The 17,169-nt window shown below is 43.7% G+C and overlaps 1 protein-coding gene across 5 annotated transcripts in view; it reads left to right on the top strand.

Annotated features, from left to right (window-relative positions):
- The window catches only part of LOC100012135 (kallikrein-11), a 13,941-nt gene extending 672 nt beyond the window's left edge, over positions 1 to 13,269 (top strand). The window contains exons 1-6 of one of the 5 annotated variants that reach the window (XM_007492170.2): positions 1 to 197; positions 7,766 to 7,847; positions 8,114 to 8,270; positions 10,747 to 11,012; positions 12,710 to 12,846; positions 13,029 to 13,269. The exon at positions 1 to 197 is cut by the window's left edge and continues 462 nt beyond it. In XM_007492170.2, the coding sequence (XP_007492232.1) occupies positions 7,808 to 7,847; positions 8,114 to 8,270; positions 10,747 to 11,012; positions 12,710 to 12,846; positions 13,029 to 13,187 (759 nt within the window). In that variant the 5' untranslated portion in view covers positions 1 to 197; positions 7,766 to 7,807 and the 3' untranslated portion in view covers positions 13,188 to 13,269. Of the gene's footprint in view, positions 198 to 357; positions 590 to 7,759; positions 7,848 to 8,113; positions 8,285 to 10,746; positions 11,013 to 12,709; positions 12,847 to 13,028 lie in introns of those variants that run through there. The other 4 variants (XM_056796950.1, XM_007492166.3, XM_007492167.2 and 1 more) reach the window with 4 other exon arrangements.
- Positions 13,270 to 17,169: the final 3,900 nt, after the last annotated feature.

The raw sequence follows: 17,169 nt of genomic DNA, 5'->3' as shown, positions 1-17,169 counted from the left end.
GATAGAGACCGGAAAGTCGGTAAAGACACAAACGGAGAGACAGAGAGAAAAGAGACAGAGGCAGACCCTCAGAGAGATGTAAGAGAGGGAAGAGGAGGCACAAACGAGTCAGAAACAGACCGAAAGACAAGCCTGGCCAGAGATTTGATGGAGGCGAGAGGGGGGATCCAGGCGTCGCAGCCGCCTCCAAGGCCCAGGTTAGTAAGCCGGGGCTGATGGGGCTGCCCCAGCTGTCAAGGCCAAGGTAGGCGCGGAGGTGGGCCGGCCGGGCTGGGGGTTGGGGGGCGGGCCCCTGCATACTCCGCCCCCCTGGGGCTCCCCCCCGCAGATAAGGCCGGCCCCGACGGGCTCAGTCATCGTGGGACCCGCCCGCCGGCCCGGCCCGGCCCGGCCTCCCCCCGCCGGCAAAGTGCACTCGCTCCCGTCCTTGTCCCAGCCCCAGCCCCAGCCCCAGCCCGAGTCTGAGCCAGAGCCCCAGCCGCCCCTGCCGCTGCCGCTGCCGTCACCACCACCGCCTAGGGAGGCCGCCCGCCCGCCCCCCGCCCCAGCCCCCGCCCCAGGCCGCCCGTGGGCCCACCCCCACCCCCAGGTGAGCTCAGCCGGAGGGGGTTGGGGGGAATCGCCCCACTGCGCTTCTCAAATTCCGTCTCCCAGACCCCAGCGCCCGAGCGCCCAGTCAGTCCCGTTTCTGACTGAGCTCTGTAGTCTCTAGGTCTCTGATGCCTCTCCTGGGCTTCCCCGGGTTTCTCCCCTTCGTCTCTCCCGATCTCTGTTTCTCGCAGGCCTTTGGGGTCTCTCAAAGTCTCGGCGGCTCTCTCAGCCTCGCTTTTTCTCGTACTCTGGGACCGTCCCCTCGGACCTGCCCTGCTTCTCTGCCCACCCCCCACCCCCACGGCAGGATCTCAGTCATAAGGTACCCTGGAGGCCATCCGTTCTAACCTGAACCGCCTCTCGGCTCGGGGCTCTCTACGGGCTACTTGGGGTCCAGCTGCCCCCAACCTCCTTGACCCCCTGACCCCGGAGTGCCTGGCCCTGCCCGCCCCCGAAAGGGCAAATTGGGACACGGCCAGGCCCTCCCCAGGCGGGGCTCTCAGAACTGAGACCCGCCCACCCTGGGGCCAGGAGACCGGGAGGGCCAAAGGGAACTTGCAGAGACCCGAGGATGTGTCCAAGGGGAGAGGGACTGGGGCTGGGCTGGCCTGGCCTGGGAGTGATCCGGGAGGGCTTAGAACGGAGCCGATAGAGGTGTGTGTGTGTGTGTGTGTGTGTGTGTGTGTGTGTGTGTGTGTGCCCTAGAAGACGAATAAAAAAGGGATAAAGAGGGCATCTGGGTAGCTCAATGGATTGAGAGTCAGGTCTAGAGACAGGAGGTTCTGGGTTCAAATCTAACCTCAGACACCTCCCAGCTGTGTGACCCTGGGCAAGTCACTTAACCCCCATTGCCTAAAAAAAAAGGAGGGGGATAAAGGGGAGCCCATGAAGAGCAAGGAGAGACTGAGAGAGGAGAAATGATCTGTCTGCCAGGTTACTATGCTTTTCCAGGCAGTTATATTGTTCCTGGTGCTGGGGTTAAAAAGACCAAAGGGAAGCTACTTGGCCTTCAAGAAGGTGACCTTCCTAAGGGACCTACGCAAAGCAGACACAAATTAACCTTCCAAGGGGATGGGGAAGGGAAGTGGGGATGGGATGGGGAAGGAGAAAGAGAGCCAGATTTCATTTACTCTGCTCAGCACCAGGCCAGAGGTCTAGAGGAGCACTGGTGGGCGCCTCAGAGACATCCGCAGATGCTGACTCAATGAGTAGAGCAGCTTCCTAAGAAGCCCAACCGTCCAGGAACTGAACTCCGCCCACTGCCTCTGTGTAGGGAGTCTCTCCCTACCTGGGGTCTCCGGAGGGAGGCTGAGGGATCTCTTGTCAGTGACTTGGTACAGGAAATCACTGTTGATGTCCAGGTTAGACTAGCCGGCCTTGGAGGTACCTGGGGGTGGGCAGAGAAAGTAGGAAGCCTGCTAATGGCAAGAGCCAGCATTTACCTAGCATTTTAAAGTCCACAGAGGATTCTGGGTATGTATATGTATATACACGCATATATTCTCTCTCTAATTGAGCTAGAGGGAGAAAGTTTAAGAGTTGAGGCGGTGTGGAGGGAGGTGCAAAGAGGGAGAGATGATAGAGAAGAAATGGGGATAGAAGAGAAAAGGGGGCATGAAGAACTTAGAGGGACAGAGTGGGAGGAGATAAGGAGAGAGTACTGAAGATGAAGAGGAGGGGAATGAAAAAGAATCTTGGAGGGGGCAGTTGGGTAGCTGAGTAGCTCAGTGGATTGAGAACCAGGCCTAGAGAAAGGAGGTCCTAGGTTCAAATCTGGTCTCAGACACTTCCCAGATGTGTGACCCTGGTCAAGTCACTTAACCCCCATTGCCTAGCCCTTAGTACTCTTCTGCCTCGGACCCAATACCCAGCACTGATTTCAAGACTGAAGGTTCGGGTAAAAAAAAAAAAAGAATCTTGGGGGTGATCAGGAGATCTCCTAACAAGGTGAACTCCAGAACCCTTCTTAAGGCTTTGTTTTATTTCTGAGCTCTCACAATCTTTGGAGAGGGATTACTGCCCCCAGTCCACTCTACCACTCAGAAGATCTTGCTTTTCTGATTTTTTCCTAATCCAGTGGAGAAAAGAAAGGGTTAGGGGATAAACTGTGGCATCACTAGATAAGAAAAAGAATAGGAACAGAATGCACCAATTAGCTGAATGGCTGGTTACCAAAGAACAGTACAATGATACTTTCCAAACATGCTGACCCAATGAAAACTGTCAGAAATATGTTACTTCACATCATCCTGTTAGCACAAAGAGTACATCATCAAAGCATTTGCACCCACTTTTGAAGGGTACTTTTTTTTAGCAATGGTTGGGAGTAGAGTTTCAGGTGCTTCTGGGTAAATGAATACAGTATTGCAAATCCAGAACTTTGAAGGTCTATTTCTTTAAGGGGGGAGGGTGTGTGGAGAGAGAAAAGGAGACAGATGGGGACAGAGAGGGAGAGAAGAAAAAGAAGAAGGAGGAGGAAGGAAAGAGAAAAAAGACCAGGAGATAGATAGGAAGGGAAAGAGAATTGAGTGGATTATAGAGAAAGAACAGGGACAAAAGAAGATGAAGGAAAAAGAAAGGTAGAAGGGTTAGAGTAGATAAAGGTAAAAATTGGGAAAGAAGGGAGGGGAGAAAAGGATGCAGTATAGTATGAATGACCTGTTTGATACAGGACACTAGCAGGAGATAGAAAGAAGATGATGAAGGTGTGCTTGATATAAAGGAACAGAAGGGAAATAGAGGGACAGAGTTGGGAGAAAGAGATTGAACAGATGATGGAGCAGTTTAAGCAAGAGATAGAAGCCAAAGAATTGGAAAGAGGGATTATTTTGAAGAAGGGGATAAAAAAGGGAAGGATATAAAAATAGACAGAGGAGTAGAATATCCCAGCTGCTGAAACCTGATTCAACACAACCAATATATTGATGTAGAAAAATCCAAAAATCAGAAGGAAGGAACATGCTATTGAGCATTTGGATGAAAATCAATAGAGTCCACACTGTTCCGTGTTGTCCTTGGAGGATAATATAGACATCCCAAGTAAAAAGAGGGAACAGATGAAGATTTCAGGAAACATCACAAGCTTGGCATGTTGTAAGGATGAGGGACATAAGATGTCAGACAATTATCAGAGTATCCTCTGACAAAAACAGAACTAAGAAATTCCATAGTAATGATGTAATAAATTTAATCATTTAATGAAAAAATGATTAATTTTTTAAAAAATTTTAACAAGGCAATTAATAATAAATTAACAAGGGAAACTTTTCTTGTAGATCTGATTTTTATTGTCCCACCACACCCCAGGAAAGCTAATTGTTAGGATGGAAATGACCTTGAAGGAAAGTGGCTACTTCATCTTAGAAAGGGAGGAAAGACAGGTCAAATCTGACATGGACTCCCGATTTAGGGAAAGGAGATAGGACACATAGGGCTTAGTGCATTTAAATTCGATGAGGAAAGAAAGACAACTCTGGAGGAATAGGAAACTTGTGAACATGAAATCATGAAACTGAAAAGAGAATATTATCTCAAGGGAAGGATGTGGATGCATAGAGAGCTCATCTAAATTCGTTTTTGAGAGACATCTTTGGAAGATAAAGCAAGGACAGGTAATAGGAGGAACATAGAAGCATGGTATGGTTTTGTGTGAATAGAATCAGGGATGCTAAAACTTGGAAGGAGAAGCTGCCAAATAATGCTAACAACAAAAAAAATGTTTTTTTTAAAAATCCAAATATATTTAAAGCTGTATTAGGGAAAATAGAAAGGATAAGATTGTTACTTAGATTGCAAGAGATAACTGAAGTCAAAGCTACTCAGTATCTATTGGCTTTTGTTTTCTCTGCTAAAGACAATAGTCTGTGGACTGGAAAGGGCAGAACAAAAATGGCAAACAGAGAGTTAATACTCAATTTGAGTAGGAAAATGGGAGGAAATTCTTAAATGGCCCTGGATGAGTTGACCTTACTAGGAATAGATAAACTACATTGTTGAAAGCTAAAAGGCTAGGCAGAAAGGATTGTCATTTGAAAGAGGTGGAGAATGAAAAAAAAATAATGTATCCTGAAGAAGCCCAGATGTTATCCAGATGAAAAAAAAAAAAAGAGACAGTGAAGTTTGCAAATTGCTGGCCAGTGATCTTGATTTCCAAATAACATTCAAAGGATGGTAATGAACAGCTAGAGAAGGAGACAGTGGTCTGTCATGGCTTCCTTAAGAACAGGTTATACCAGACTAAATTAATTTCCTTTTTCTGACTACATTACTAAACTTGTAAAAAAGTGGAATGCTGAAGTAAAGCTTTTGATAATGTATCTCATACTATTCTTGCAAAGGATATGGAGATGTGGAATGGATGAGCATACAATTCAATAGATTCAGAACTAGTTGGCTGGCCAGATTCACAGAACAGTTGCCAATAATTTAATGTCAACAAAGCAAGAGGTCTCCAGTGGAAAATGGAAAAGACTGGGTTTCATTGTTATTTCAGTTGTGTCCAACTCTTCCAGACTCCATCTGAGTTTGTCTGTTTGTCTGTTTTGGTAAAGATATTAGAGTGGTTTGCCAGTCCTTATTCAGGTCATTTTATAAATGGGGAAACTGAGGCAAGTAGGGTTACATGACTTGCTTGGGATCCTACAGTTAGTGTATGCTTAGTCTTGGGCTATTTAGCATGTTTATACATGGCAGAGGTGGTACACATATAAGCTTTGTAGATGACTGAAATCCAGGAAGGAGAGAAATGTTATGGATTTCAGAAACAGGGTATAATCAGTTCTTGTCATACTCAAATATTGAACAAAGTCAAATCAGATTAAATTTACTAGGGACAAAAGTAAAACCTTGCCTACCAATTCATGAATCAGTTTCAGTATAAGATGAAGGAAACATAATTAGATAATAGTTTATTTGGAAAAGGTTGGAAATTTTTAGAATATAACTTCTTTTTATGTTTTATCTATTTTATTTTAATAACAAATTTGAATTTAAGTTTTCCAAAGTTTTATGATTCATGTTGTCTTTCTCTCTTCCCCCCCAAGAGTTGACAAATAATTCAATCTGGGTTATACATGTATTATCATGCAAAACATATTTCTAGATTATTCATTTTTCTAAGTAAATAATCTTATCAAACCAAAACCCCAAATCATCTACCGAAATAAACAAGTGACGATAAATCATATGTCTTCATCTGCATTTATAGTCCAAGAGTTCTTTCTCTAGAGGTAGATGGCATTCTTTTTTATTATTAGTCTTTCAGAATTGTCCTAGATCATTGTATTGCTGTTAATAATAGCAAAGTCTATAACATTTGATTGTCCTGCAACATTTCAGTTACTGTGTATAATGTTCTCCTGGTTCTGATTATTTCACTCTGCATCAGTTCATGGAGGTCTTTCCAGTTATTTCCGAAATCATCTTGTAGAACATAAACTTCTTGAAGGAAAGGGTTATTTTTACATTTTTTCCCTCTGTATCTCCTAGGCTTAGCACAGTACCTGTCTCATAAGAAGGGCTTAATAAGAATTTGTTGATTAATTGCTGTGGGTGTGGGCTGCAAGGTTAATGTTCCTCCATGGAGGGATATGGTCTCTAAAATAAACAAATGATCTAGGGCTACTGTAAGAAAATTAAAGTCCAGGATAAGGGACTTGATCACCCCTTTTTCTTGGGACCTGGTCAGACAATTGGAGTGTTGTGTACAGCCCAGGATACCACCTTTTAGGACAAAAACAAGTTGGAGCATTTCAAAAGACGCAGAAGAAACCAGAGATCCTGAAGTACAAGGATCAGTTGAAGGAATCTGAGATGTTGAGCCTGGAGAAGAGATGATTTAAAGAGGTGGAAGATTTAAAAATTTAGAGTCTTTAAGGATTTAAGATATTAAGAAGCTAAGCTTCTTTAAAAATTTAAGATAGGGGGCAGCTGCATGGCTCAATGGATTGAGAGCCAGGTCTAGAGATGGGAGGTCCAATGTTTAAATCTGGCCTCAGACACTTCCCAGCTGTGTGACCTTGGGCAAGTCACTTAACTCCCATTACTTAGCCCCTATAGATCTTCTGCCTTGGAACCAATACACAGTATTAATTCTATGATGGAAGGTGAGGGTTTAAAAAATAATTTAAGATATAAGAAGATTCTTTAAGAAGTCAAGAATTAAGATAAGATTGTTTAAGAATTAAGAATATAAGATTCTTTAAAAATTTAAGAATCTTTAAGATTGAAAAATTTTAATTTCTTTTTTATCCCCTTAGGGGAAAATGAAAGGGGGAAAGGGGGCAGCAGAGAGCTAGACAAGATACTCAAGAGAAGCTGGGTAAGGAAGGCAGTAGAAGCAAGAGGGATACCAGAGAAGTGAAAAAGAATGGGAAGGGGAAAATTTAAGATTATTTAAGAATGTAAGATTTAAGAAGTCAAAATTCTTTCAGAATTAAGATGCTAAGATTCTTTAAGAATTTAAGAATCTTCAATTCTTCTTAAATTTAAGTTTTTAGAAGATTTCAGATTTTATGGCATGAAATGACTTCAAGTATTTTAAGAACTATCACCTGAGGGAGAGAGAGAGAGAGAGAGTGGGTATATTCAACTATCAATAGGATATCAATAGGAGCAGAGGGAAGAAGTTGCAGAGGGACAGATAGAGGTTTCTTGTAAAGAAAAATCTCCTCATCCTTGGAGCCAGCCAATATGGGAATGGACTTCCCCCAGAAATAGTGTGTCCTCCCTTATTAGAAGTCTAGAGGCAAAGATTGGGTTACCAACTGGTCTTGTATGTTTTACAGGGATTCAGTTCAGTTATGGAATGTATTTGAATGTCCTTGAGGTACCTTCCAACTCTGAAATCTTATTATTAAATGAAAGGGAAGAGTCAATAACCCTTTCCACATGGCTCCACTCCTCTAGCTCTCACCCAGAGCAAAGGGAACTGTTAGCCCACTCAGTTCTTCAGTCTGTATTCATAACGACTGAATCTCCCAGGAAGAGAGGTGTGTGAGGTATGGGGTTTGGGGTGTGGAATTGTTAGTTCTAAGCTAACTCCTTGGCATGTGTTGAGGGGGCAAGCAGGTGTTTTGAAGAGAGTACAAGATGGGAAGGGTTGTGTGCAAAGGGACAAGAGGAGCCTTGCTTCCCTTGCTGTCTTCACAGCATTCTGGCTTCTACATTTCTCCAGACAGGATTTAGGACCTGGCTCTCTCCTCTCCCACGTCAGATCATGCCTCTATTGACCCTAATGGTGCTTGCCCTGGTGACAGGTGAGAAATGATGTGAGCAGAGTGGTGATGGATGGGAATATCCATCACTTCATCCCTACTTTCTTCCCAATCTTTACAGATCCCTGCATCTCTTCTCATTCCCATCCCCATCCCCTAAGAAGTCCTTATTTCGATTGCGCCCCCTTTCCAGGTCTTCTCACTTTATCCCCCAATCCCCACATTCCCCCCTCTCCCCATTTCTTCCTATCTTTTCCCCTTCCCTTCCTGTCTTTTCCCCAGATGGCTGACCCCAATCTCCCTCCTAGGTCGTGGCCGAGCAGAGACAAGAATTATAAAGGGGTATGAGTGTCCAGCTCACTCCCAGCCCTGGCAGGTCGCACTGTTTCAGAAGTCTCGACTGCACTGTGGGGCTACCCTCATCAATCGACAATGGCTACTCACCGCAGCTCACTGCAAGAAGCCGTGGGTGCGGGGAGGTGGGAGGGGAAGGCTGGGGTCCTGGGATGGAGATGGGACTTGGATCAGGGATGGTGATAAGGATAGACTGGAAGAAAGGGAGAGTTCAGAGATAGGAATGGGGAAGGAGGGAGAGCTGGAGATCGGGATGGGAATGGGGATTGGGAATGAAGATGCTGAAGCACTATTTTTCTTCTTGGGATTCAACTAACTATTTGGGGGGGGTCTCTTTTTCTCATGACTCCCATATTTCTTTCTTGCCTATTTCCTTATCTTTCCTTTTTCATTCTCTGTTTTCCAACTCTGATCATCATTTCTCTTACATTCCACCATCTTTCTCTCTCTTCCTCTTCCCAAATCGTTCCCTGCCATAACTTCAAGTCCCATCATCTAACCCTGTGTCTTTTCATCTCTCTGCCCTATGTCTTTCATCTCACCATCTCTTCCTTTATCTCCCTTGGTTTTTTCTCCATCGGCTCATCTCTAACTCCCATTTTCCTCTTAGTATCTATTCTCCATGTTTAATACTGATTCCTTCCATTCCCCCCCATCCATCCTCAATTCTTCCTCTACCATCTCTATCTCTCTTCCATCTTTTTTATGCCTTTCTTATCTGTACCCAACCCCCATCCCCCCTCTACTATCTATAACTCAGTATCTCATATTTCTTCCTCAGCAGAATCACAGAATTTCAGATTTGGAAGGAACCTCAGAGGCCCATCTCTGAAAAAGAGCCCCTGCTACAACCTACCCACCAAGTGGTCATCCAGCCTGTGCATGCCAACTTCCATCGAGGGAGATCCCACTACCCCCTGAGGCAGCCCATCCCACTTTGGCATAGCTCTATTGTTAGCAAATTTTTCCTGACCTTGAACTCAAATTTGGCTTTTTGTGACTTCTATCCATTGGGCCAAGTTCAGCCTTCTAAAGTCAAACAAAATAAGCTTGCCTGCCCACACTGCAGTCTTTAAATACATGAAGAGCTATCAATCATGCCACTCTCCTCTCTTCTTCTCACTGTCTTCTCTTCCTCCAACTAAATATCCCCAGTTCTTCTAACTAATCACCTTTACTTCCTGTCTTAGTAACAATTCTAAGACAGAAGGGCAAGGGCTAGATGAATAGAATTAAGTGACTTGTCCAGGATGACACAGCTAGGAAGTGTCTGAGATCAAGTTTGAAACCAGGTTTTCCCCATACCGGGCCTGACCTATCCACTGAGTCACCTCATTGCCCCAAACAAAGATCTTTATATGGCATGGGCTCAAGAGCCTTTACCACTCTTTACTCTAAATGTTCTCTAGCTTATCAATGTCCTTAAATTGTGGCACTCAGAACCAGGCATGATGGCCTGAACAGGGCAGGGAACACTGGACCTGTTAAACTCTCTATTCTTTTTAATTTATTTTAAAAAATTAAATAATTTAGAATATTTTCCCATGGTTACATGACTTGTGTTCTTTCCCTATCCTCCTCCCACTCCCCTCCCCAAGCCAACATTCAATTCCACTGGGTTTTACATGTGTCATTGATCAAGACCTATTTCCATGTTATTGATATCTATACTAGGAGATTGTTTAGAGTCTACATCTCCAATGGTATCCCCACCAACCCATGTGATCAAACAAATGTTTTTCTTCTCTGTTTCTACTCCCACAGTTCTTTCTCTGGATTCTTTTAAAATTTTAATTCATAAATTTTTTAACCTTTACCTTCCATCTTGAAATCAATACTGTGTATTGGTTCCAAGACAGAAGAGTGGTAAGGGCTAGGCAATGGGGGTTAAGTGACTTGCCCACAGTCATACAGCTAGAAAGTATTTGAGGTCAGATTTGAACCTGTCAACATGGAAATCTAGAAGTCCCCAGTTTGACAAACCCAGGACCTCCTTTCTGTAAACCTGGCTTTCAATCCACTTGGCCATCTAGATGCCCCCTCATGGGCCTATAGTCTTTAGATTCTGTCCATTTCCATTGGAACAACACCTTTTTCTCTAGTCTTACTATATCTTTCCTTCCCCCTCCCCAATCTATCCTTCCCCTCTCTTCATGTCTCTCCTTATCTAGTTCTGTTTCCTTTCTATCTCTCATCAGTTCTTGAAAAAAAAAAAAAACCCTTACCTTCTGTCTTAGAATCAATACTATGTATTGTTTCCAAAGCAGGAGAGTGATAAGGGCTAGGCAATGGGGAACTAAAGTGACTTGCCCAGAGCCACACAGCTGGGAAGTGTCTGAGACTAAATTTGAACCCAGGACTTTTTGTCTCTAGGCCTGGCTCTCAATTTACTGAGCTACCTAGCTGCCCTCTCTCTTCTAGTCTTCTACCACTTCTTCTTCTTCCTTTCCTTTCTCTTCTATATCTCTCTCCCAGCTCTAACCATTTTCTCCCATCTTGCCCCACTCCTCCCACCCCATCTCCCCTGATTTTGTACCCCAACTCTGACTTGTCTTCTCCATCTTTCCTTCCTCCCCTCCACCTGTAGCCAGTACTGGGTCTACCTGGGGGAACATAACCTTCAGCGACCAGACAGCTGTGAACAGAAGCGGATGGCAACCCTTTCCTTCCCCCACCCGGGCTTCAATGGTAGCCTCCCCAACAAGGACCATCGAAATGACATCATGCTGGTGAAGATGAACTCCCCGGTGATGCTGACGAGGGGCGTGAAGCCCTTAGCCCTGCCTGAGGACTGTGCCACTGCTGGCTCCCAATGCCTCATCTCCGGCTGGGGCACCACCACTAGCCCCCAGTGTAGGGGTCTCTCTGAGGGATGGGGATACTCTGCAAGGGGAAATGGGTGGACGAAAATGCCTGGGGAGATATCAAGTGATACAAAGAGACATGTAGAGACACAGGAACATGGGAGGAGATGGTGGGAAGACATTAGGCTTATTAATAGTTTTGATTTCTTTAACTGAAAATTGCCTATTCGTGTCCCTTGCCCATTTATCAATTGGAGAATGGCTTGATTTTTGTACAATTGGCTTAGTTCTCTATAAATTTGGGTAATTAGTTCTTTGTCAGAGGTTTTTGTTATGAAGATTGTTTCCCAGTTTGTTGCTTCCCTTCTAATTTCGGATACATTAGTTTTGTTTGTACAGAAGTTTTTTTTAATTTGATGTAATCAAAATTATTGATTCTACATTTTGTGATTTTTTCTAGCTCTTCCTTGGTTTTAAAGTCTTTCCTTCCCCAAAGATCTGACAAGTATACTATCCTGTGTTCACCCAATTTGCTTATAGTTTCCTTCTTTATATTCAGGTCATTCACCCATTCTGAGTTTATCTTGGTGTAGGGTGTGAGATGCTGATCCAAACCTAATCTCTCCCATACTATCTTCCAAATTTCCCAGCAGTTTTTATATAGTTTATAGCAATTTCAAATAGTGGATTTTGGTCCCAAAAGCCGGGCTCTTTGGGCTTGTCATAGACTGTCTTTCTGAGTTCACTTATCCCAAGTCTATTCCACTGATCCTCCTTTCTGTCTCTTAGTCAGTACCAAATTGTTTTGATAACCACTGCTTTATAGTATAGTTTGAGATCTGGGACTGCAAGGCCTCCTTCCTTCACATTTTTTTCATGATTTCCCTGGATATACTTGATCTTTTGTTCCTCCAAATGAACTTTGTTATGGTTTTTCTAATTCAGTAAAAAAGTTTTTGTGGTAGTTTCATGGGTATGGCACTAAATAGGTAAATTAATTTGGGTAGGATTGCCATTTTTATTATGTTAGCTCATCCTACCCATGAGCAATCAATGCTTTTCCAATTGTTTAGATCTAGTTTTATTTGTGTGGAGAGTATTTTGTAGTTGTGTTCATATAGTTCCTGTGTTTGTCTCAGCAGATAGATTAAGTATTTTATATTGTCTGAGGTGATTTTAAATGGAATTTCTCTTTCTAATTCTTGCTGCTGAGATGTGTTGAAGATATATAGGAATGCTGATGACTTATGTGGGTTTATTTTGTTGGTGGGAGATATTAGGGTACCAAGAGCTATGAGAAAGACACACGAGACAAGGGAATATATGCAGAGGGGATCCAAAAGGAAGCAGAGAGACAAGGGACAAACAACATGGACAAGGGACAAGGGAATGTGTGGAAGGCATAAAACAGCAAAATAGGGTGACTTGAGGCGTAGGGAGATATGGGAAGACCCATGAAGACTTGAGGGATTCAGTGAGGGTAGTACTGGTGCAGAGGGAAGAGATAGCCAAGAAACAATGTGGTAAAAAGAGGAGGATGAAAGCTGATGAGTATCTCAGGCTGGAGATGCCCATGGTGAAAAGGGAGGGCAAATATCTTCTCTCAAGCCCAGGCATCCTCCAGACAGATCCAGGATCCATCCATTTGGGGGAATGTAGTACCTTGCTTAGAGTTCAGAGTAGTATGGGAAGGGCCTCAGTGAGAGAGGGCTGCGTCATTCACACACAGCCTCTCTGCCTCCACAGTGACCCTCCCCCATACCCTTCGATGTGCCAACATCACCCTCATCGATCACAGGGAGTGTGAAGGGGCTTATCCTGGGAACATCACAGATACCATGGTGTGTGCCGGCGTCACAAAGGAGGGCAAGGACTCCTGCCAGGTCTGCAAGAACATAAGCCCAATCCCTAACTACATTCTTTCCCCACCCCATTCCACTCTTCACTCCTATCCCCATTCCCACACCCATACCACCTCCTTCATTCCCATTCCTATCTCTCTCTGGATGCCCATCCTTAGGTGGGTCAGTTTCTCAAGGCCAACTTTCTCTTTCTCTTCCTACAGGGTGATTCAGGGGGGCCCTTGGTGTGCAACGGAACACTTCAAGGCATCATTTCCTGGGGCCAAGACCCTTGTGCTGTCAGCCGGAAGCCAGGTGTCTATACCAAGGTCTGCAAATATGTGGATTGGATCCATGAAACCATTAAAGACAATTCACCCTGACCAAGAATATTTCCATTGATCTCTCTCCCCTGTCCCTTCCCTCCTTGTCTACTTTATTCACAATAAATAGCTGTGGAAAGTCCTTGGTCTTTTTTTTTTTTAGCATATCTGTGACTCCCTCACTTTTCACAGTAAAGTATCAATGGCTCAGTGACCTGAAAGGCAATCCAACTTAGTAGGTAAAGCTCAACTTGGAATTGGAAAAGCCCAAGTTCAAATTCTGCTCTGAGCATTTATTTACTACTTTCAGATCCTTGAACACTTCACACATCTAAGTCTATTTTCCCTCTAAGAACAGGGAGTTGGACTCAATATCTTTTGAAGTCTTTTGCAGTTGTAACTCTAGGATTCTCGAGATTCGATGAATTCTGTTTCCCTACTAAGGAGAGATGATTTGAACTGTCTCAGACTTGAGGATAGCATCTCCCAGATGTAGATACTCTGCCTTCCATGTCTGAAGTCTTCCCTGGAGGGAAGTTACCCCACTACACTGAAGAACAAGTAGGGCAACAATGTGGTCCAAGGGAAACAGGACTAGATGGGGAGCCTGGAAAAAGGCTCTTAGTCTAACCTCTGCTAGCACTAGTATACCTTGGAGTACTTCACTCTTCTCTCTGGACCTCAGCTGCTTCCTTCATAAAATAAGAAGTCTTTAGAACAAGTAAGAGGCAGATAGGGAAGTGTTCTTGGGATCCAGAATGTCACATCCTTACAAGAGAGAATGTTAGTGCTGGGAGGGTCCTTAGAACAGGACCTTCAGAGCTGGGAGGAAGCTTAGAACCTAGAATGTCAGAGGTGGGAGGACCCTTAGAATAGAGAATATCAGAACTAGGGGGACTCCCTCAAATGAGGGAGGTACTACTTGCTCTTTACTTGGCTTTGATCAAATCACATCTAGTCCAATTCTTGGTACTATGTTATTCAGTCAATAAGTATTTATTAAGTCAGGCACTGTGCTAAGAGCTGGAAATAAAATTTTTAAAGAAAGCAAATGATAGTCCTTGCCCTCAAGGTGCTATGCTCCAATGTATGAGGAAGGCCACTGAGAATTTGGACTGGGATACTTCTAGGGATAGGTTTCAGTTGAATGAAATTGGGATGTGTTGCCTAGGAAGATATTATTAAGGAAGATATCTTCATGTTAAGATTCTAGTCTCTTAAGGAAAAGACATTGGAGTGCTATTTGTACCAACATAGAATTTAGAGCAGTGAGTACAGTTGTAAGGAGACACAATTAGGTTTAATGAGCAAAAAATTTCCTAACAATTCAAGTTGTATAGAAGTAGAATGGGCTACTTTGAAGGTGGTAGACTCCCTTTAACTAATGATCTTCAAAATGAAGTAATAAAACCCTGTAAATAGAGGCACAGTGGATAGGGGGATGACCTAGGTTCAGAGAGACCTGAGTTAAAATCCTGCCTCAGACACTTGGCTGTGTTACCCTGGTAAAGTCATTTTACTTCTATGTTTCAGTATCCTCCTCTGTAAAATAGGGGCAACAATTACATCTATCTTACAGGGTTGGTATGAGGGTCAAATGAGATAGCATATGAAAGTTCCATGGACTAGCCAGCTGTTATAGTGACTGCTCATTGGGTACATGCAAAGGGGATTGTTGTTCAGGCATGGGTTGGACTCAGAAATTGTGTGCTTTTATGATCCTTTGTTCCACTTTGTGTCCTTGGAGGGATCAGACTGGAATAGTGAGTTGGAAGGTGAGGAGTAAGTTTGGTTGTTGCTCATCCTTCATTTCGAAGAGGACCAATGACATCACGGGGTGATGTCTCGACTTGCTTTTGAATTGGATTTAAGTGAGAGAGAGTTGCACAAAGTCATTGACCTCCCTCATTCTGTTCTAGAGTCATCCAAAGCCAGTGGCAGGACAAGAGTCAGAATGACTGGGGGTGGCTCAGGATACCGTGGATGCCCCTGGCGTCTTTGATGTCTGATGAAGTTCTAAGCACTCCATAGCACCTGCATGATGGATGGAAGGAATTACTCTCTTCTGCCCATTCCACCAAGGGAAGTCTTCGCATGCTTAGAGAAGACATTCTCCTAATTCACTGAGGAGTTTGAGACCTGTTGGTTATCCTCAGCCTGGTTTAGTCCATCTGTAGAGAAGGTTTTACTAGAGTGTGACCACTGCACTTGTAATAGCTTCTTGGAGCCACAGGTAAACATTGGGTGGAAGGTGGATGAAAAGGGCTTGGCAAGCCCTCCCACCAGAGGTGCTCGTCTTCTCTGAATACCCCATACAAACCAAAGAATCTTATCATAGAGGGATGCTAGACTGCTTGCCTAAGAATCTGAGACCAAATCCCATCTTTGCCATGGACTCTCTGGGACATCTTGGGCAAGTCCCTTTTCTCTTCCTTGGACTCAAGTTTTGTCAACTGTAAAGAATGCCCATTGGACATGATGGCTTTAGAGATCCCCTGGTGGTTCTAGATCTAGGATCCTGGGACCAGTAGAGGGCAGCCCCAACTCCACCTTGAGGCCTTATGGCAACCAGCTGGGCACATGATTCAGAAGGTAGAAGAGCCAAAGCTACCAGTCTGGATGCTCATGGCTCTGGACCAGTTCCAGGAAGATGGGCAGTTTGTCAGATCCCAGGGACAGTTAATGAATGTGGACAATTAACCCAGGTCAGGTGCCAAGAAGAAAGAGCTAATAGAGATGGAACAGAGGAAAACCAAAGGAAGCTTAGGAATGGAGTACCATCAAGCCAGACCAGATCTTGGAACCTGGGATATCCTGATGAAAGAAGTTGGCAAAGCACTGGGCCAAGTGGTGTCTGAATGCCTGTGTTTATAGGAACAGCTGCTGTGGCAACCTCTTCACTCTCTTCTTATTATCTTAAAAGTACAACGGGTAGAGCAGGTCTTTGTCCTTTGTTATTTAACATTTTTTCTCAGTGATTTGGATAAGGAGAGATGGAATTTTTGTCAAATTTCCAAGAGTCACAAGCTAGGAGATAGAGTCAAAATATAGGATGACAAAGTCAAAGTCCAAAATGGCACTGATGAGCTAGAAGGTTTAGGATCAAATGTGAGTCATTTTCATTTTCATTCTTTTCCTGGCATTCTAAATCCACATAACTACTTCCACTGAGCTCTTCTTCTCTACATCTTGTCCAAAGGAATGAAACCATGAGAAAGATCAAACAATTTGCTGAAATTTACTGAAACGACAGCAATAGAAGTCCCTAGAGATACTATTCTAGTAACCTTGCCAAAAAAAAGAAAATTAAACTGGTCAAATATAATCCGATTTTTCATTTTTAAAAATGTAGAACAAGGAATGTCAGAGCTGGGAGGGCCCTTAGAGAATAGATCATCAGACCCAGAACCTTCTGTCACAGAAAGGAATCTCCTTAGAACCCAGAACACAAGGAAGCAGTTTGGGTTGAACCACTGGACTTTGTTTCAGGTACTTCCACTTGAGGTCCAACTTTGTCATTGGACAAATCTCAGTAAGTCATTTAATGTCTCTTGGTTTCAATTTCTTTAACTGAAAAAATGCAAGTATTTGACTAGATTATCTCAGATTTTCTATATTATTTGTCCCAAGGTTTTGTCCAATTGCCAGTGGTCTGCATTTTGTGTTACAAGGTGCCTTCCAGTTTTATTATTTTATTCATTAATAAATTTATTAATTTAGAATTTATTAAGTCTTCCAATGTTCAAAAATCTTTCCATCTCCGGCATTTTCTTTTTCTATGCCTGCTGGGTCAGAGAATATGGACAGCAACCACAGTCTCTCTCAGCTAGCTAGCTATCGTGGGAACTGATGGCATCTCATCCACTTTGATGGTCAACTAACTCCTACAAGAAGGAATCAAGGAGACCTGTATCTATCTCTCCTCCATCCTGGGCCCCAATCTCAATCTTGGTCTCTTGTTGATCATTCATTTCAGTCATGCCTGATTTTGTGACCCCATTTGGGATTTTCTTGGCCAGGGTATTAGAGCAGTTTGCCAATT

Source organism: Monodelphis domestica, chromosome 4 (genome assembly GCF_027887165.1).
Source record: "Monodelphis domestica isolate mMonDom1 chromosome 4, mMonDom1.pri, whole genome shotgun sequence".
Classification (NCBI taxonomy): Eukaryota; Metazoa; Chordata; class Mammalia; order Didelphimorphia; family Didelphidae; genus Monodelphis; species Monodelphis domestica.
This window is presented reverse-complemented; position numbering and strand designations above follow the sequence as displayed.